This window comes from Condylura cristata, unplaced genomic scaffold, assembly GCF_000260355.1.
Source record: "Condylura cristata isolate star-nosed mole 26May11 unplaced genomic scaffold, ConCri1.0 scaffold00010, whole genome shotgun sequence".
Lineage (NCBI taxonomy): Eukaryota > Metazoa > Chordata > Mammalia > Eulipotyphla > Talpidae > Condylura > Condylura cristata.
This window is the reverse complement of record NW_004567111.1, coordinates 54,142,991-54,164,345: the sequence shown is the minus strand read 5'-3', so window position 1 is coordinate 54,164,345 and position 21,355 is coordinate 54,142,991. Positions and strand designations below refer to the sequence as shown.

The 21,355-nt window shown below is 37.5% G+C and overlaps 1 protein-coding gene across 1 annotated transcript in view; it reads right to left on the bottom strand.

Annotated features, from left to right (window-relative positions):
* Positions 1-18,798, bottom strand: part of SUCLA2 (succinate-CoA ligase, ADP-forming, beta subunit) — a 28,966-nt gene extending 10,168 nt beyond the window's left edge. The window contains exons 1-8 of the mRNA XM_004680257.2: positions 18,672-18,798; positions 13,779-13,959; positions 9,886-9,985; positions 9,258-9,420; positions 5,015-5,143; positions 2,709-2,847; positions 306-467; positions 82-224 (exon numbers count right to left, since the gene is read on the bottom strand). Coding sequence (XP_004680314.1) covers positions 82-224; positions 306-467; positions 2,709-2,847; positions 5,015-5,143; positions 9,258-9,420; positions 9,886-9,985; positions 13,779-13,959; positions 18,672-18,761 — 1,107 coding nt within the window. The 5' untranslated portion in view covers positions 18,762-18,798. The remainder of the gene's footprint in view (positions 1-81; positions 225-305; positions 468-2,708; positions 2,848-5,014; positions 5,144-9,257; positions 9,421-9,885; positions 9,986-13,778; positions 13,960-18,671) is intronic.
* Between the last annotated feature and the right edge of the window lie 2,557 nt (positions 18,799-21,355).

Here is a 21,355-nt window from a genome sequence, read left to right as displayed (position 1 = left end):
TCAACTATTATAATCATCACATCTAGTGATTAATCAAATTACTTTTCAATATTCAAATTCTAAAACAAAACGCACCCATACCTTTTTATCTGAAGTGATAAGCTTAAATGCCTCTGTTACTTGATGGACTGTGGCACCACCACCAACATCAAGAAAGTTGGCTGGAGTTCCTCCATGGAGTTTGATTATATCCATTGTGGCCATAGCCAAACCAGCACCATTTACTATAGAGAAGAAATGGGGTTGTATAAGCAACATAAACAAATCTACTTAAGCTCAGTCAATTCAAATCTAATGCTTGGTACCTAGACAGCCTATATTTCCATCTAGGCCGATATAGTTGAGATCTGCCTTAGCTGCAGCTTTGTCCCTTTCATCTTCCTGGGTCCAGTCCTGTAGCTCAAAGATTTTCTTCTGGCGATAAGATGAATTAGAATCAAAATTGATCTTTGCATCCATACAAAGCACTTTGAAGTAAAAAAAAGGAAAGTGATCTTAATCTCAAGACATACAATAACCTATCTTTAATCAAACAATATGTGTTTTATAAAGATAACCCTCCTTCACTGTACATTTGTGTTAAAATCAATATAAGCCCTCACTCTTTAAAAAAATATAATTACTTTTAGTTTTATAAAGTACCTCCATTATCACAAGACTGTCTCATTTTTCTTCATACGACTATATAAATGACCAACCAAAAATTGATTTTTATAATAAGAAATACAACTAAATTACAGCAGCAGATGCTATATAATATAAAATATCAAGAGAAAATTAGGTTATAATAAAGCAACTTATATTTTAAAGAAACCCTACATGGAAACCCTACATGGAAGACATGATCAGAATTTACTTTTATAACATGCATAAGAGCTGTCACAGTAACAAGTTAATCCTATTTCTCTAATGACTAAAAATATTAAATGTCCTCTTTTGTACAGCAAAAGAAGACAATAACCATGATAAAGACACACCCCACAGATGGAAGAAATTATCTGCATTCCACAAAACTGATAAAGGGACTGATATCAAAGATCTACAAGAGCTTACACAACTCAACAAAAACAAAGAATCCCACCAAAGAGTGGGCAGAAGAGCTAAAAAGACACTACTCCAAAGAGGAGGTGCAGATGGTCAAATGTTTAACATCACTTTAATTAGGGAGTTGCAAGTCAAAACCACAAGGAGATATCACCTCACACCAGGAAGAATGGCCCACATTAAAAAAACTAACAAGTGTTGGCAAGTATGTGGAGAAAGAAAAAACTCTTACATTGCTGGTGCGAATACAAACTAGTCCAACCACTATACAAAGCCATGCAGAGGACCCTCAATTACTAAAAATGGATCTACCATATGACCCAGCAATTCCACTTCTAGAAATCTACCCAAAAGACACAAAAACATTAGTTCAAAAAGATACGTAACACTCCTATGTTTATCATAGCACTATTTATACTAGCTAAAATATGGAAACAACTTAAATACCCCAAAACAGATAACTGGATCAATAAAATATGGCATATGTACACAATGGAATACTAATTAGCCATCAAAAAAGATAAACTTATGCTATCTGCAGCAACGTGGATGAAGATAAGGACTATGCTCAGTTAAATAAGTCAGAAAGAAAAAGAAAAATATCTGATGGCTTCACTTATAGGCGGAACACAAGGAAACTATATAAGAGATAAGGAGAAAAAAAAAAGACAAGACTATCATTCAAACTATAATGAGGAGAGGAAGAATCAAAATAAGAGGAAGGAGCCACAAGAGTCTATGAGGATGGTTCACAGATGCCTTGGTGGTGTATTTTATGAGGACAACACCTGAGAGGAGAAATCAGTGTGCAAAATGAACAATGGCATAAAAATACATAAACAATTTAAAAAATACTAACAAGAGGGAACAAGTAAATCAAGGAGATTTTAGAGAAAATTGTGTATTAAATCACATTGTGAGAAGTGTTATAGTTTCACACTAATGAAAAATATTTATGTTTTGAGAAAATCCTACAATTTCTTCTTTAGACCCATAAACATACTTGTCATAAGATACTGTTTCGCAGAAAATCCAAGTAACATTTGGAATGGTGCCAGCAAGTCAAGAGAGCAAAAGTTCTTAAATTAAACAAAAGTTCTTAAACAAAAGAGAACAAAATTCTTAAGCTTATCTTCCCTCTTCACTTAAAAAAAAAAAAAGTTATGTTCCAATCAATTTCTCTTTTGTACAGTAAAAGTCCCTTTTGTACAATAAAAGGTTTAAGACTCCTAGAGATTGAGATTCTCCAACACTACAGTCATATATCATATCGGAAACTCAAACCCAGCAATGGTCAACAAAACTTTCTGTAATAATAAAAATATTCTATATGTGTGTTTCTCCATGTGGCTTCTACTGAGTATCTGAAATACAACCTAAGAACAGAATATTTTAATCACATCATTTTTAATTACCACTGGCTACCAGTTAGATTTTAACTTCTCCATGTTAAAAATCTTCTTTACATATATATATATATATATATAAAAGTTTCTGTTCTAACAGTTCTTTTTAGTATTTGTTCATATTCATTCCATTCATTATAAAATAAACTTCCACATACCAATGAGTTCACTTCCTTATGATTTCAACTTCCTTATTGAAGTACATAAGTGGGCAAAGACACAATACATAATCAATGTTTGATAAAGGAAGGTATTTACCAGCTCCATCTGAATCCTCTACCATTGGATTTATTTCTACCATGGTTGCATCATATTTCAGAAAAAGGTTGTATAGCTTCATCATGTTTTCGGCTGCAGAATCCACAAGATCAGGTGGAAATCCCATCTTCTGGGCAAGCTAAAAGCAATTTGTCTCTTTATTAGAGGTATGTTGCTGCAGATGTCCAATAGTAATTCATTGAAATAACAAACCTCGTAGTTTATCATTTAAATAAGTATCAATCATTTGTAGCCAAACATTTATCAATAAAATGGCACCTAAGTGGTTAAACAAAAATTTTTAATCAAAATTTTCACAAGGCAGATATTATGTCCACTTTACAAACAAAAAACAGTTTCAGGGAGGTCAAGTGACTTGCTATTCAACTAAATTCCAGTTCTACTGTTTACACCTTAGTCTCCCCACTGTCTCTAAGCCTTACAGCCAACCTAAACTGAAAGAAGAGGCTTATATTTCATTAGCACTGTACATAAAAGGTGGACTGACAATCCCAATAGTTGAAGCAACGGCCCAAATATTACTCTATTTTACCTCTTAGGTAATTAATAAAGAATGTATACCAAGCAATAAGGACACATCCAGAGTAGTATCTCATCATTCAAAAATCAAATGAGCACTGAATTTATGGTGGCCCCCAAAGACACAAATACTTAAATTTCTAATCTAGTAGAAAAGTTCAGCATCAACCAGATATACAGAGCTTTAAAAAATATATATATAGATAGATAGATAGATAGATAGATAGATAGATAGGTAGATAGATAGATAGATAGATACACACCAAGGTCCTAACCCAGAAGTTTTGTTTTACCATGTATTCATCAGTTTTAAAGATCCATAAGCAATCATGAACCACTTGTACAAAAGCTACAAGTCTGGCTATTTATTCTAACTGCTTCCAATGCTCAAGAATAGGAATTGTTCCCCTTTTTCAAATGCTATCTAAGATTGTGATAAATTTGAATTTCAACAGAGAATCTTTAATTGGATGAATATGACATTTGCAAAAATTCCAATAAAGTGAATGATCAAGCTAAGAAATTTGATTTTTGGTAAGACACTTCGAACAAAGAATAGTATGAAATAAAATAGCATTTCATCAAGAAATATTTTCACTGGATTAAAATCACTATTTTAAAATTAAACATCTGAGAAATGCAACATAATTCTGACTAACCCACTAGAACATTCACTTGCTAACAAGCACTGTGATAGGTACTATTTCTGTACATCACTCAAAAAACTATCTTAGTAGATTTTCCCTCTAATTTTCCTGAAAATTAAGTATTTTCTTTTTTATTTAAATCTAACTGCTCTACTGTACTTCAATGCCACAAATTTATTTTGACATGCTTTCCCATTAACAGCTATTAATTTCATTCAAAGTTTCATATTCAAAACTTTTCTTATAAAATGGGCCACTGTTTTGATATATCCAAATTAAATAATTAGACACAAGAGTAGTATTACAAACATTACCAAACAACTCTAACATGGTTGGGTTTTGTTTTGTTTGGAGAAGAAGGGCGAAATAGAAGGTAATAAGCACACAAGAAGATAATCCAAACAATAAGTGTATTGTGTATGAACATGCATAGAAAGTCCACAGCTTTCTTCAGACACTTAAAAACATCCATAAACCATTACCCCCAACATAAAATCACTAAGCTAACAGAAATGTATAAGACAGTAACCCCCATGATTCCTCTCAATTAAAGAAAATAAGAGATATGAACATGTTAATGCCATCATGGAGATGAAAATTTATACTGTGAGAAAAAAGGGTAACTACACTAAAAGAAACTATGCTTTTACAAAAAGAAAAAGGGTGGAGAGAATGAAAGGACATCTATAAATTAGAAAAAGACATTAACATATAAATTACAAATGAGACATACTAACAAACAGCAATGAAAGATCTTACAGGGATCCCAACTGAAACTGCAAAAGAAAATAAAAAGCCTGAACTAATTAAGGAATTTGAATGACTAGGTAAGTAAAATAATAAATTATTGTTAGCTGTACTAGAAATGGCAATGGTATAATGGTTATTTTATACAGAGCCTTATTTTTTATATAAACATAGTGATACATTTATTGAGGATATAAATGAAAATACTGTAGGTACCTTTAAAAGTTTTTATTTCAAGCAAGACATTTACACATTAACATTCAAAAAGAGTTTTAGGTTTTGTCAATCACCTTGTATGCAAAAGTTAATTCTTTTTATTTAAGTATTACAATTACCCAATCAAAAGACACAAATTTTTTGGAGTAATCTTACCCTGACAGCTTGTTCCTTTTTAATGCCTTCTACAATATCTACAGGTTCTTTAACGATGGCCTCAGGAGTCTCAGCAGCAACATCTTCAATGTTGACACCACCCTGAGAACTTCCTATTAACACAGGACCCTAGAAAGGGGGGAAACAGCCAAAACAACTGGGTTTTATTTTGGATCCAGCAATATAAAAATTTTTAAAGCTATTTGTGCACACTAGCAGACATATGCAGCTGTCACTCCCCACTCCTGTTTTCAAATTTCCATAAAAATTTATCCTCCTGTCTCCTGCATAGTGCTCCTTTATCAGTGTTCAATGATAATGATGATAATGGCTCACTTGCAAGAGAAAGACTAAAGTACACACAAACTTACACCAAATAAGTTAACATAAATATAGATGAAATATAATCTATGTATTTCTCATAAGATCTGAGAACATTAAAGTATTATTTAAAAAAAAGTCAGCATACTCATATCTGAAACGAAAGGTCTAATGAATAAAAAGTTCCAGATTTTAGAAACTCTAGTCCTACTGTTAAAAAAAAAAAAAGCTAACTTAGGGCCCTCCCTGGTGGCGCAGCGGATTAAAGAATCGAAAGCCACTTCCCCATGAGATCGATCCCCGCCTGCCCAGGAGTTGACCACATTGCGTGGCAGACCTCTCCTGACCAGCCCGCTGCTCCCCTCAGCAGTGTACTTCATCGATTTGCCTGTTCTGCTCCCCGCTCTGTCTCTGGTGAATCCTCTCACTGCCTCTGTACCTCTGGCCTGTACCCCAGTTCTGTATGCACAAAAAAAAAACCTTTAAAAAATAAAAGCTAACTTACCTTGAATAAATACTTCTGGTTTTTAACATACACTATATAAAACAGTAAACTATAAATACTAACTGTAATTAAAGTTACTAATATTTAAGTCCTCCAAAACCTATCAAGGAAAAAAATCTTAATACAAAGTAATTGATTTGCTAATTTATGGGCAAAACTGGACATAATTTTAGCACTCACAAACAATGGTAAATCCATATTACTAAAGATTATTTAATAGCATAGGAAATTACCCACTAGTGTTACATAAGAAAAAAAGAATGCAAACCTAAGATTTTATTTACAATTTTTTTTAGGTAAAGTGTACTTAAATGTGTGCCCATCCATGGGTCATAAACCAATAAAACAATGTGGGAAACAAAACATTAAGTGGCAAGACTTTGTTATTTTATGTCTCACTATTTTCCAAAAATGTTTTTACAATGAATGTATTATTCTTAATTCAGAAAAAAAATGTTTTAACTTGCATGAAAACAAAAAACCTAAAGACTTAATTTCATTTCTCTAGTCCAGCAATAGTATTTTTTTTTTTTTAAAGATTTATTTATACAGAACTGGGGTACAGGCCAGAGATGCGGAGGGTGAGAGGATTCACCAGGGACAGAGTGGGGAGCAGACAGGCAGATCGATGAAGCACACTGCTGAGGGGAGCAGCGGGCGGGTCAGGAGAGGTCTGCCACGCCATGTGGATCTCCCCCAGGGCAGGCGGGAATCGAACTCATGCGGAAGTGGGTTTAGATTCTCAGTGCTGTGCTTTAACCCGCTGCGCCACCAGGGAGGGCCCCCAGCAATAGTATTTTGAGTAACAAACTCATTCTAAGGTATAATGCAAAGGAAGAAGTAGTCATTACTGTTTAGTGAATGAAATAGTCCTCCAAATGTTATTTTAAAAAAGTAATAGCTAAATAATAACAATGATCTGTTACTCTTAAGAGAACTAAATGCTCTTTATGTGACAAAGTGCTTTTAAAAAAACAACTGACCGGCCCTCCCTGGTGGCGCAGCGGGTTAGAGCACAGCACTGAGAATCTAAAGCCGCTTCCGCATGAGTTCGATTCCCGCCTGCCCCGGAGGAGACCACATGGCGTGGCAGACCTCTCCTGGCCCGCCCGCTGCTCCCTTCAGCAGTGTACTTCGTCGATCTGCCTGTTCTGTTCCCCACTCTGTCTCTGGTGAGGCCTCTCACCGCCCCTGAGCCTCTGGCCTGTACCCCAGTTCTGTATGCATAAATAAATAAATCTTTTAAAAAAAAAAAACTGACCTTCAAGGAGGAAAATAGGACAGCTGATGAACAGAGATTAAGTGAGAAATACATATTTCCTTGTACGTATTAGCAGTTTTTAAATTTTGCACCATGTGATTGGATTCCAGTAGAAGGTGTGATAAATAAAAACAATCTCAAGGTGACTCATGAGGCTCTCTCTATATAGCTATTATAAGAGATGACTCAGGTGGGCAATGGTCAGCCAGAGATACCAACAATATGATCAGACAACTGGAGCTTTGACTTTCTTTTATCACCCCACCCTTTTGGGAGGAATGGGGCCTGGAAATCAAATTCAAGCAGTGGCCAATGAGTCACACAACTGTGCCAAGTTAATGAAGCAAAACAAACAAAAAATAAGATCTGCCTACAGCTTTAAATTCAATAAAAATTACCTTTACTCCTTAAAGAGCTTACAGTTATTTAATAGGGACCTGCCCACAAGAATGGGCAAAGAAGTTTGCTTTACCTCAAAAAGTAACACCAGTCAGCTACAAATTTGTCTAATATGTTAAAATTAAAGAACATTATGTTTTTGGCCAAATAGTTTGACTACTAGCATTACAGAATTTTTAGTCTGAATTATTTCAACTTTTACAAATGAAATAAACCAATTTTTCCTTAACAAGACTCAAACAGTTTCCTGAACATACAAGTTCTTAAAATGAACTTAAATTTAATAGTTCTCCCCAATGCCTTTATGTACCTTTAATAAAACATATTCAAAGTTATAGACATATCCTTAATAAGCACACTTGCTTTGCCACCTTAGCTCTCATCAAAACGAGTCCTTCTGAAAGGACTCATCTCAATTTTTTGTCCAAGCATAATATACCTTGTTTCTTGCTACAAAAAAGTACAAACATAATAACTAACAAAATGACAGATGTTGATATGTACAATAAGAAAATGTAAATAGTGAACATAGCATAAATGTATGTTATCTACAAAGGTTACTGGTCATGGTACTTCTAAAATAACTTACAAAACTAAATCTACTTTAGAGAACTCTAATGAGGAAAAGACATCACTTATGAATAAGACTTTATCGTATACTCTGAGTGGATTTTTACTACCATCTAGTGTCATACCTTAAGAAATACTTCCTTCCTTTTAAAAATTAAAAGTTGATATTATACAAACATAATTAGAAGATTTAATTCATTATAAGAAAAAAATTTCAGTACAGAAAATAGTTACTTATTAAGGCTGTTTTATTTAAGAAACTATTTTCATGATCCTTAAAATTTTTGCTCTACACCAAATCCTTATCAGGTCTTCCAAGCATGTGCACAGCTTGCTTCAAAAGGCAAGCTAGTTACCACACAGATTCAGCTTATAAAATTCAAACAATGTACTCAAAAACCCCGAGATTTACAGTAAAAAGTAATGATCAATGCTATCTCTAAGCACCTGGTCTATGAAAGGATTTCTCTTTACCTAATACCTTTAAGTTCACAGCTAATGGAGCTAATGTCGTACACCCTTTACAGTCATAGTGTTTACCTATAAAAGCAATCCTTGAAAACTGACCACAGATCTGAGCATCCAGAGGGAGGGGGAGAGGAAAAGAGAGAGACACGGGATAAGGGGGAGGGAGAGAGCACAACAGACTATGGTACTTCATTATCATTATTTTAAAAAAATAATTAAAACAGAATTATAGTTTGTTATTGAATATCACCCTTCAACTTAACAAATACTAAATCATCTGGTGAAACAAACCCCAAGCAATAAAAATATACCAAAGGTTGAAAAAGAACAAGATGAAGCCAGGGATATACACTGTCTCAATGTTTTCAATTTCTCTTTGATTAGCATATTTTGTTGATTAGCAATTATTTTCTTCAGTCTATAGATTCTAAAGATGAATCACTGATGATTTTAGTTGCTTTTACCAAATTAAAAACATGGAACTCCTATGGAATTTATTTTAGCAGGGTTCTGTCAATCACTTTTTTCTGCCACAATGTAATATATCAAATATTATGGCATTAACCATATTATTTTAAAAGACACAAAAATAAATATTGTATTCACAACCTATAGAGATTATGTACTGTATCTTTTTTATCTTTCCCATATAAATAAACAACTCATAAAATTAAATGCAGTAAGTTCATTCTAAGTGTAAACTTTCTACAACTGCTCACCTGAAATGACCTTTCCATTGTTATTGCAAAGTAGTATTCTCTTCTGGGATATCTTCGCTCACAAACCAATACCTTATTGCATATTCTGCCCTTTTCTCCAGTTTGCTTGGTAAATAACTTTTTCCCAATCATTTGTGAAGAAACAGCTTTTGCTTCTTCTGGACTGAAATAAGAAAAAAAAATCTCAATGCTTTTCACCTCCAACTGAGAAAAACACATGATAGCCAAAATCTTACCTTGCCTAATATTTAAATCTCAATATTTTTATCAATTCAAAATAAGGGGGACCTTTTACAACATGTTTATTTTCTTTAATGAAAATTTTTCTTTAAGAAACATGACATATGGGGCTCTCCCTGGTGGCACAACAGGTTAAAGCACTGCATTATAAAGCTCTCTGAAGCCACTGCAGCAGTAGTTCAATCCCTGCCCAGGAGGTGACCCACATGGCGCAGCAGACCTCTTCTTACTCACCCACTGCTCCCCTCAGCAGTGTACTTTGTCAATTTGCCTGTTCTGCTCCCCACTCTGCCTCTGGTGAATTCTCTCACCTACCATACCTCTGGCCTGTACCCCAGTTCTGTAAGTATAAATAAATAAATCTTAAAAAAAAAAACACATGACTTACGAGAAAACTATCTTCACTCCTCCTTTGAGGCCGCTTTCAAATGTTCCTTTTCCTCTGCCACCAGCTAAGACTTGTGCCTTAATGACACAATCTTTTGAACCTAAAAGATAAACATTTCTGTTAGATAAGACACATGGATTAGCATGCAAGACACAATATGTTATTCTTAATTAAGTAAGCATACATATTAAGTAATGTTGTTAAAGGTAACAAAGTCCCATCTATCCATGTTTTTATAAAAGGCATTCCATGTAGATTCTAGATTAGACTATTAAAACACTAACCATCCAAAACCTAAAAATATACCCAACCATATTAAACCATTTTACTGTTCCCTCACATTTAAAATATTTAGTACTCTGGAAGGTATAAAAAGAAAAGTAAAATTGAGACTGGAAGGTCTTTCTAATGCTTTCCTCCCTTGCTATTCACATGTAAACTTGCTGTCCTACAAAAATGAGTTATAAATGCTACTTTAAGCAGAACTATATCATGAACCAGTATTAATACCAATTTACACTGCTCCACTAATAAAGTCTCATTAATATACATTCATACGGTACAGTGTTATATTCATACAGTACAGTGTTATACAGAATACGCTCAGATTTAGCAAGATTCCAGCATTAAGATTTGTAAGTCTTTAAAATGTTTTCTAATTACAGGTAGACTGATCTGTCTTCTTCCTTTTTCCAATTTGTTAGGGAAAATCAGCAAACCAGCTGTTCAGTCTATTGATCATTTATAATCCAGGTAGCATCCTTTTAAAGGGACATTATTTTGTCTCTTTAATTTGACTCTCATAGTATTTTGCATATTACAAGCAGTGCAACACCAGCTTTACATTACAGCAAAATAACTCATCATTAAGATCTGATTTAAGGGCCTCTTTGTGGTGCAAGGAGTTAGTTCTGTGCATTATCAACTGATTGCCAGCTAATGCAACATGAGTTCAGTCCCCAGCCAGAGAACTAACCCACATGGCACAGCAGACCTCTCCTGTCTCACCCGCTGCTCCCCTCAGCAGTGTACTTCAGTAGCTCTGCCTGTTCTGCTCCCCACTCTGTCTCTGACAAATCCTCTCACTCCTCACACCCTGCACCTCTGGCCTACAACCCAGTTCTTGAGTGCATTAATAAATAAATCTTCTTTAAAAAATCAGATTTAAGAGTACCATCTTACTTATTATCCCTAGCAGAAAGTAATCCCTGTTATAAACAAACACTCCACAAAAAAATATCTGAACACATTAAGACAAGTACTCTACTACTAGGGATAAATTAGTCCCTAAAGCATACATCAAGCAGGTCAAGCAACCAAATCAAAGAGTTGTAACAAACACACAACTCATGATCAAATAAAAATGGTGAAAGGGGCCTCCCTGGTAGCGCAGTGGGTTAAAGCACAGCACTGAGAATCTAAAGCCACTTCTGCATGAGTTCGATTCCCTCCTGTCCCGGAGGTGACCACATGGTGTGGCAGACCTCTCCTGGCCCGCCCGCTGCTCCCCTCAGCAGTGCACTTCGTCGATCTGCCTGTTCTGTTCCTCACTCTGTCTCTGGTGAAGCCTCTCACCACCCCTGAGCCTCTGGCCTGTATTCCAGTTCTGTATGCACAAGTAAAAATAAATCTTTAAAAAAAAATGGTGAAAGGTTTACATTTAAAGAACTATCACAAAACAGTGTCTAGAAAATTAATGATATAAATGCATCTACATTGGAAATTCAGACACTTCAGTGAAAATATGTTAGAGAAGACAATGTTAAAAAGAAAAAGAAACATATTCTCATAACCACATCCATACTGGTTCAATCTTCAAATTTATCCAAAATTTTGACCATTCCTCATCACCTCCATTATGGATCCTGGTCCCAGTCTCTATTACATCTCACTTAGGTTACCCTTGTTCCCAACAAAATATTCTCAAAGCAGCAACCCAAGTGTGTACTCAATCCTTTACTTAAAGGGCCTCCCTGGTGGCACAGCAGGTTAAAGCACAGCACTAAGAAGCTAAAGCCATTCCACATGAGTTGATCCCCGCCTGCCCTGGAGGTGATCCACATGGCGCAGCAGACCTCTCCTGACCCAACAGCTGCTCCCTTCATTGATCTACCTGTTCTGCTCCCCACTCTGTCTCTGGTGAATCCTCTCACTGCCCCTGCCCCTCTGGCCTGTACCCCAGTTCTGTGTGAATAAATAAATCTTTTAAAAAAAAATTTGCATTGAATTTCCATTTTACTCAAAGTGAAAGTCACAAAGCCTTTATAGTCAGTATGTCTTATGCCCTCTTCAGGTTTATTTCATTCCAGGTATACTAGTGTCTGCTGTTCCTGGGCTTGTCCCTTCCATCAGCCTTTTTTCTTTAAAAGATGTATTTATGTATTTATGAGGTACATGCCAGAAGCACAGGGGCAGTGAGAGGATTCACCAGAGACAGTGGGAAGCAAAACAGGCAGATCGCCAAAATAAACTGCTGAGGAAAATAGTGGGTGAGCCATGAGCCAGGAGAGGTCTGCTGTGCCTTATGGGTCACCTCCCCAGCCAGGGATCAAACTTGTGCTGAAGCCACTGCAGCTAGCTTCACAGTCCTATATTTTACCTGGTTGCTCCACCAGCGAGGGCCCCCTTCCATCAGCCTTGACCTCATGCTCTCTTTGCTTGGAATAACCTTCTGTAGCTAACTACTTGGGAAAAGTTCTGCATTCCTTTCAAGTTTATCTTTACATCTCCAAGATATGTGTTCTCATCACTCTACCTAACACCACAATCTGCTCACTTATAAACAATTCCTCTTACCCTGACTATACATTTTCCACAGAAGTAATAACCTTCAAATATAAGGTGGGGTCTTAGTATGTAATACACTCTGAATATTGAAAGGGAAAAAAAATAACATTTAATGGAGAGAATTCTTATACATCTAGATTTTCTACTGTTCTTGAAAAATCCAGAACTGGAAACAGATCCTACCACAGAGGCAAAATAATTCCCCTCTAGGAACATCATGTTCACATAAGACCCTTTTCAACTTGCCACAATCCCCAACTTTCTTAGCAATAAAAGAACATACTACTTAAGTATGGACAACTACTTAATTCACTGAACAAGTATTAATATTTACTGATTACCTACTTTAGTGTTAAGCACTCTTATAAGAGTTTGGGATAGGTTAGTGAACAAGTAAGAAACTCTACCCTCATGGAACTTACATTCTAGAACTCAATTTTCTCTCCAGTTTTCATGTAAAAAAAAGAGGCGGGCCCTCCCTGGTGACGCAGCGGGTTAAAGCTCAGCACTAAGAAGCTAAAACCACTTCAGCATGAGTTCAATCCCTGCTTGCCCCAGAGGAGATCCACATAGCGAGGCAGACCTCTCCTCTCCTGCCCGCTGCTCCCCTCAGCAGTGTACTTCATCGATCTGCCTGTTCTGCTCCCCACTCTGTCTCTGGTGAGTCCTCTCACCCGCCACATGTCTGGCCTGTACCCTAGTTCTGTATGAATAGATAAATAAATCTTTAAAAAAAAAAAAAAAGAGGGGTAGGGGATATACTGGACATAACATAAACAACTAAGATTTTCCTTTATCATTTCCCTAAAGAATCATCACAGCTATCACCCTTCTAAAGCTACCAAGTACTAAATAGAATTTCCTTACCCACGGTTAATTGCCAACAAAAAAGAAGACTTGGCTTCCCAATGCCAATATATATAATTACTACGTTGTACACACTACAGAAACTGGTAGTAATTTAGAATGTCAATAAAGTTCTGCCTTCTCTTTTATACTGTCCAAATTTTTTTTAATAAAAGTTATTAAACAAAAAGTGAAGTACATATTTTATTAAAGTTCCCATCAGAGTTTCCAGGAAAGCTTAAGTTTTCTTAATTTAGTACCTAATTTTTTGGCAATTGCATAAGCTTCGTCTGGTGACTGAGCTACATGTCCTTTGGGAACAGAGACTCCAGCTTCTTGTAACAATTCCATACTCATGTATTCATGTAGTGAGATATTCCTTTGTTGTTGCTGTTGTACTTGAAATCCATGGTTGTTAAATAATCCAGAACTTCCCAGAACCTAGAGAAATTGGGGAAATAATTATATATGACAGTGATATGGTAGTTATACTTGTTTAAAACACCTTCTCAAAGCAGTTTCATAGAAGACTTGTTTCTTTCCGGAAAGTACAATAAACTGTTACATTAAATCATGAAATATAATATTCAAAGTATCTCTCATTTAAAAGATAAAACTGAAAGTTAATCTGAAGACTAAATATCAAATGTAACCCTTGTAGTTTTAACTATAACTCACCTCTCATCCTTATCTTTCAAAAGATCTTAATATATTTGATCTTTACTACCATATCTTCAATGGCCTACAGAACATGTCTACCTCTGCCAAATTCAGTCACTGGGAAACCAATCTCATCTTTTCATCAAAGCAAAACTCATTCTCAACTTTGCTGTTTTCACCATTCCTCCAGCACCTAATAAATACCCTGGCACTACATATGTGATAACTGAATGATTTAGTACTATTGCTGATTCAACTCTGGCTTTATCTGTAGTGGACACTCTGGTGTGCTGAGGCGGCACACCACATAGCCCCAAGGCATCCACAGCCCAGCTGATGGGGGTGCTGGCTGCAGACAGCTCTGGGCTGAGTCCTCTCATTGGAGCTTTACTGCCCAATATCATACCTCATCATTTTCAGTCTAGATCCAGTGACTGATCAAATGAAGCTAAGGGGAGATATAAAGAACTGGCACCTCATTCCAACTTGAGGTAATTCAGAAGGACCATCCCAGTTCCAGGTCTCCCATAAGAATGGAAACGGCACCACAGATCTACTTCTCACTCAACACAATCCATCCTCCTTCCCTCTCCCATGGGTGTTGAACCAGAAATCACTTTCCAGACTTCTTCCATTAAACTCTCCATCTATAGCCTATAAGTACCATCTCAGAGAATCAATCTGCCACATCAATCTGATGACAGGTACCCCCTTTAGAAACCCAGTTCACAACCAAACAGTATAAGCTTCCAAGAAAGCACTGTCAACTACAAAACCCTTTTCAATCTAGTAGAACCATGCTCACCTACAAAATCAGAATCTCTGGTCTGGGTCTCAGGAGATCTGCATTTTTATCATGTCATATTGCTGATTCTCAAGCCCCTTATTTTGAGAATCACACACCAAACAGCAACTTATTTCTAATTCATGTGATAAGCTAAAGCCTTATATAATATTTTACTATGTTAGCTCAACTCCCTGATTAATAGTGTTATTTCAATAATAAATGCCAGCAATCTCACAAACTGATTACCATAAACTACCTTCTGAAATGCCATGCCTGGGTATATCTAAGATTGCTTAGTCTACCAAAAGGTATATGTAAAAATGTTTACAGCACACTTATTCATAGTAGACAAAAATGAAATGATACAATTGTCCACCATCAACAAGAAAATTACATTCATGCTAGGAAATATCTACAGAGCAATTGTTTAAAAGTACTACTCACAAAACAATGGATGAATCTCACAAACACTAATTTTAAAGGAAAGAAGCAAAACACAAAAATATCTACCTATATGACTTCTTTTTATATGGTTCAAAATCAGTCAATTTTTTTTTTGGCCAAATAAGTCAGAATTAGAGATTACCTTCTGTTGTGGAGTACTAATAAGGAGAGAGGACACAGGCCTTCTAAGAGCTAAAATCAAGCATATTGATCTGAATTAGGGCTATACAAATACATACACTCATAAAAAATTAGTCTAACTACCCATTTCACTAATACATTTTACTGTATAAGTTATATATCAAAAAAATTTAAATATTTGGGGGAATGTGGGAGTATATAGCATAAACCTAGAAAAACAGCCATACATTCACACATTTTTCAAATGTTTACACTACCAGAAACCATTCTAAGAATCCTTAAAGAAGGTCAGCTTAGTCCTGTCACAGAGCTCACATTCATGTAAATAAACAGAACAATTATAAAAGCAATGGTAGAGTCACTAGGCAGCACCTAATCAGGTGGCTAGACCAGAAAAAATACCAGACTCCACTAAAAACAAAACTAACAGCTTATAAAAGATACTTTATGGACTACTGGAAAAATTTGAGTGTGAACTCTATATGAGACATTAGCTATATGTTAGATATTAGTGTTGTAATAATGTTAAATTTATTCCTAAGAGATACATACCAAAATACCTAGGAGCAAAGTGTTTCAATATTTGCAAATTACTCTCATCAAATCAAATAGTTCAGCAAAAACAAATAAATGTAATTTTAAACATAAATATACATACAAACTTTTACATGCATACACTATTTCAGAGTTAAAACAAATGTGTCAAAGCGTTAAACTTAGGTGATACAGGTATGTATTATACTACTGTTCAAACACATCCAGGAGTTTGAAATCCTCCCAAAAAAAGGTAAGGGTAAATTCAGGACCCAAAACTCTAAGTATAGGTTTTATTTCACATACCCATATTTACAAAGAATTAGTACTACGATGACAGCTTTTAGATTCTTTAATGCATATGTGAAATACTTGTATATTTCCCCTGTAATCACTAGAAATTGTTAACTTCAAATACTAGCTTTGGATAATGTTAAAAATAATCTCACATTTAAGTATGTGGAAAAGTGTAGTTACTGGGTAAAATGATTCTCAACTAAGAAAATATTTTAAATTATTTAATCTGTTCATAACCCAAAATGTTTTCTCCAAGTATACAATGGAAAAAAGATACAAAGAAACTAGAAGAGGAGCAGAGAAACAAAATATTTAAGAATTTGCTAAATTCACTGTGTGACCTTGAACAAATTTCCTAGGATCCTGTACCTCTGTCTCCTCATTTATGAAAGCAAGGGGTTACACTAAAATCCTTCCAAACTCCAAAGTTTTCTCACTTAATGTGAAGGTAGGAAGGGAAGACAAGATGGTATCTCAGGCACCTCCATTCGGAGAGTGGGGTTTTAAAAGAATTTTCAAAAAGATAAAGATTGGGGGCCCTCCCTGGTGGCACAACAGGTTAAACATGGCACCAGGTTAAACACAGCACTATGAAGTGATCTGCAGCCACTGCAGAAATTGATTCCCCACCAGGGAGGTGACCCACATGACACAGCAGACCTCTACTGACCAGCCAGCTGCTCCCCTCAGAAGTGTACTTCAGTGGATTAGCCTCTTTTATTCCCCACTCTGTCTCTGGTGAATTCTCTCAACGACACCAAAACCAGCCCTCCTCTGCACCTCTGACCTGTACCCCAGTTCTTGCATGCATTAATAAATAAATCTTTAAAAAAAAAAAAGATTAGGATGAAAACCTGTTCTCCAAATGCTCATTTTCTAAATAATTTGACAGTCTCCTTTAATATTCAAAATAAAGAAATAAAAAGCTAAAAAAAAATTAGTTCCACTATGGATACAAACAAACGTATACAAACTTAAAAAAGGTCTGGATCATTTATGTCATATTAAGTAGCTATTTCAGAACATAACCTAATACTCTGGAATTTGATTTATGAAGACAAGCCTTCTCTTCCACACTTTTATCTAAAGATACTTAAATGTGGGGCTATTTTCAACACAACTCAAAGCAAATGGTATCTGAAGTTACAATTGCTAGTGGTTACAAGGGATAGAATATCAAAGTACTTCAGGTTTGCATTAAACAATCTTTAAAGTGATATAAAAACTATCAGTGACACCTTAAATGAGTACCAATTCTTTGTAAATATGAGTATTTGAAATAAACTATAAAAATATACATAAGAGTTTTGTGTCACAGATTTACCCTAACCTTTTTGAGGGGGATAAGCCAACTCCTATTTTCTGGAGGGGAAAAGGTAGAGCAGATTTAAACACAGGATTTGGAGACTGATGGTTCTGAAATAAACCTCAGCTTTGACCTGGCCTCCAACCTCAGTTTTGACCTTACCTGTTTCTTGACCTAACCCAAATCATTTGTTCTGTTGGTCATTTTCTTCACCAATGATGGGGATATTAATAACTCCCTTCCAGTGTAGCTAAGCAGGCTACATATAAAATGCTTAGTACAGTACCTGGCACACAGTGAACACTCAAAACAAAACAACAACAACAAAAAAACACTGAGGCCATTATGTTAAAGTCTTTCCAGAAATTAAGTTAAATGATGCAATAGATTATTTTTTTCACTTCCTCAAATGGTAAGTATCTGCTTGTGACCACTATTAAACAAACTATTACACAACTACTGGGGGCGGTGGGAAACTACCCTTGCCTCGACCCAGAAAAGGCCAATCGGCAAGCCCTGCAGGTTCTGTGAACTCCTTCCAACCTGTGACACCTCCCAGGAGACACAAAAGTACATTTGAAGGGCATTCTTTCCCTCTCCAAAAAGAGGATTCGGGGCTTCGGAAGCTTCGGCCCACGCTCCAGAACGCGGGAATGACAGCAGAAACTTCTCGGGTGTCCTCACCCCACCCACTGCCCACACAGCCTCCCTGCTTCCCCCTCGAACAGGCTGAGCAGCCCGGCCAGGTGTGGGCGCTTCTGACCCGCCGAGGACCAGCGCAGACAGGCCCCACAGGGACTAGCTCGTAAACCGGAGGGACACTCGCGGGCAAGTCGCCTGCGGGACACATGTCACCCAATGTCACTACCTGAGAAGTGACCTGAGCCGGACATCGGAGCCCTTCACCCGCCACGGGAGCCAGACCTCCCACCTCGCCCTTTGTTCTGCTGGCCCTCGGAGCGAAAACGGGCTGGTCCGCAGTACCTGAACGGCGGCCTGGAACGTGGGCCGGGGCCGCTGGCTCCTAAGGGTGGCGGCAGCCAACAGCCGGCTGTAGAACATGGAGGCCGCCATTTCTGCGTCCGACCCCGTCCCCTCGGCGCCGCGCGCAGGCGCAAAAGCTGAAAGCGACTCAGCCGGGGAGCCGCGTTCGCGAACATGCCCCACCCGAGCGGGCGGGGCCTGGCTTAACTCTGCCCAACCCGGACTTTCGGCCCTGGGCAAAGGCTGGGGGTGTCCAGCTGACGCTAAACTGGGCTTGGCGGGTACAGAACACAATTTGACCTTTAAAACTTGGAACTGCAACCTCAGTGTTCAACCTGCGACTAGAAAGCAACCTAAACACTTAATAGCCACTGGTGATAAAAAAAAATGGCCATCGCCGGTCACCTTGGGTGATCCCAGCTTCGTAAGCCTCAATTGTTTCATCGGGTAAGATGGGGTTCATTCAAAAAATGAGGGCTGAATGTTTGCTTGTGCCAAGCCCTGTCTTGAGTCCTTGGGTAACTTTAGTGAATAAAACAAGAGATTTAGTCTGCAAAAAGATGAGCATTTGCCCCTCATTAAAATCATCTGAGAAGTTTTGTTCGTTTTTTTAACTATCTTACCTGACTCGTGAGATGCCTGAGAAGGAATAAGGACACTGACATTTCTAGAACTTTCTAGATGAATCAGAAGCACACGTTGTAATAAACTCCCTGCGAGCATGTGTGCCCTATCAAAGAACTGGCCATTAGCCAAATGACTGGGCCCATATTCTGTGCTTGACAGCTGTATGTTGACTGCTGTTTCTGTGGGTAGGATCTTAACCTAGGAATAGGTGGGCAATGCTTCCTAGCACTAGCCAGGTTCTGACAACCTGTTTCTGATGCACAATGGCCTTACCCATGAAACAGCCCTATATAAAAAAAAACTGTTTCTACAACAAGCAACCATAGAAAAACGACTTTTTATTGTAACTCTCAAAAACTGAGTTCTTAAATGCAGGGCTATCTTAAGAACTTTTTCATTCCACCTGAAGATGGAGCCACCTCAAGATGCCTATCACTGCTAGATACTTTGTGTGTATTAGAAACAGAAAGTTGGGCCCTCCCTGGTGGTACAACAGGTTAAAGCACAGCACTGTGAAGCTATCCCAGTCACTGCAGCAGGAGTTAAATCCCTGGTCAGGGAGGTGACCCACATGGTATGGCAGACCTCTCCTGTTTTGCCCACTGCTCCCTTCAGCAGTGTATTTCAGTAAACTGCCTGTTCTGCTCTCTACTCTGCCTCTGGTGAATCCTCTCACCCTCTGCACCTCTGGCCTGTACCCTAGTTCTGTATGCATAAATAAATAAATCTTTTTAAAAAGAAAAGAAAAGAAACAGAAAGGCAGGAAACAGTTGTTGGTAGTTTAGATGACTCTTACTCCATCATAGTGAATCAAATAAAATCTGGATTTTCTTTCCAAAAAGCCAGAATTCGGGTTATTAGTTTCTGGTATCTCATCAGATATGAATAGAGCATACTCACTTCAAGCCAGCTCTTTTTCTTTCCCACTGCGGGGGGAGGGGGGGTGTGTGTGGGGGGAGAACACCTCATCTGACAAGGTCAACCAACCATCTGCCAAAGTCAGTTATTTCAAGGGCAAGTTGGTAAGCCCAGAACTGTTTTAACTTCACTTCACACACTTCAAGTTCAGATCAGAGGTGATCCATTAAAGGAAACTTTTCCACAGCTATGTTCTCTGAAATATTGCTTAAAAACAGGCAGATGGGGGCCCTCCCTGGTAGCACAGCAGGCTAAAGCACTGCACTAAGAAGCTTAAGCCACTTCCGCATGAGTTCGATCCCCGCCTGCCCCAGAGGTGACCACATGGCACGGCAGACCTCTCCTGTCTCACCCACTGTTCCCCTCAGCAGTGTACTTAGTCTGCCTGTTCTGTTCCCCACTCTGTCACTGGTGAATCCTCTCATGCCCCATACCTCTGGCCTATACCCCAGTTCTTGTATGCCTAAATAAACAAATCCTTAAATAAAAATAATAGAACTACAACAGAAACAGGAAACAGGAGCAAATGTGAGGGAGAAAATGCATAGCCCATGGGACTAATTTTTTTTTTCCCTGAAGGGAAATTTTTATTATTATTTTGCAACAGATACACTTAGCCCAGTTTGGTGGTGAATTCTTTAGCCCTCACCTTTTTAGCTTGGCAATGTGAGCCAGATTTGGGATCCAAAATGTTGCCTCCATAGTGATGAAGGATTTCATAATTTGTCCTGATAGCTTCCACCAGCTTAGTTAGCCAGGGCTTCTTGGTCTTCTGAACTAACCTATGTGAAGGCAAGGTGGTGTTAGGATGCAGATGGAGGGAGAGCCCAGGACCCCAAATTTGTGTACTCTAAAGAAGTATGGACATTCATGTGCACAAAGAAAAGGAACTCTTAGTGTAAAAGAAATTTAATAAGATTAGTATGCATAGCAAGAGAATAAAGGATAATAGTTTCCCAATAAAACACCCAAAGTTACCATCCCTTCATGGCTAACTGCCCGGACAAACAGGGTTGGCCCAAAGTTGAGGCCATTCAGGCCCAAAAGCCTGCTACAAGCCTAAGGTCCCTTTTGACATAAGAAGGGGATAAAAAGGACCTGGCCACTCTGAGACCAAAGAAGCAAAATCAAAGTAAAAA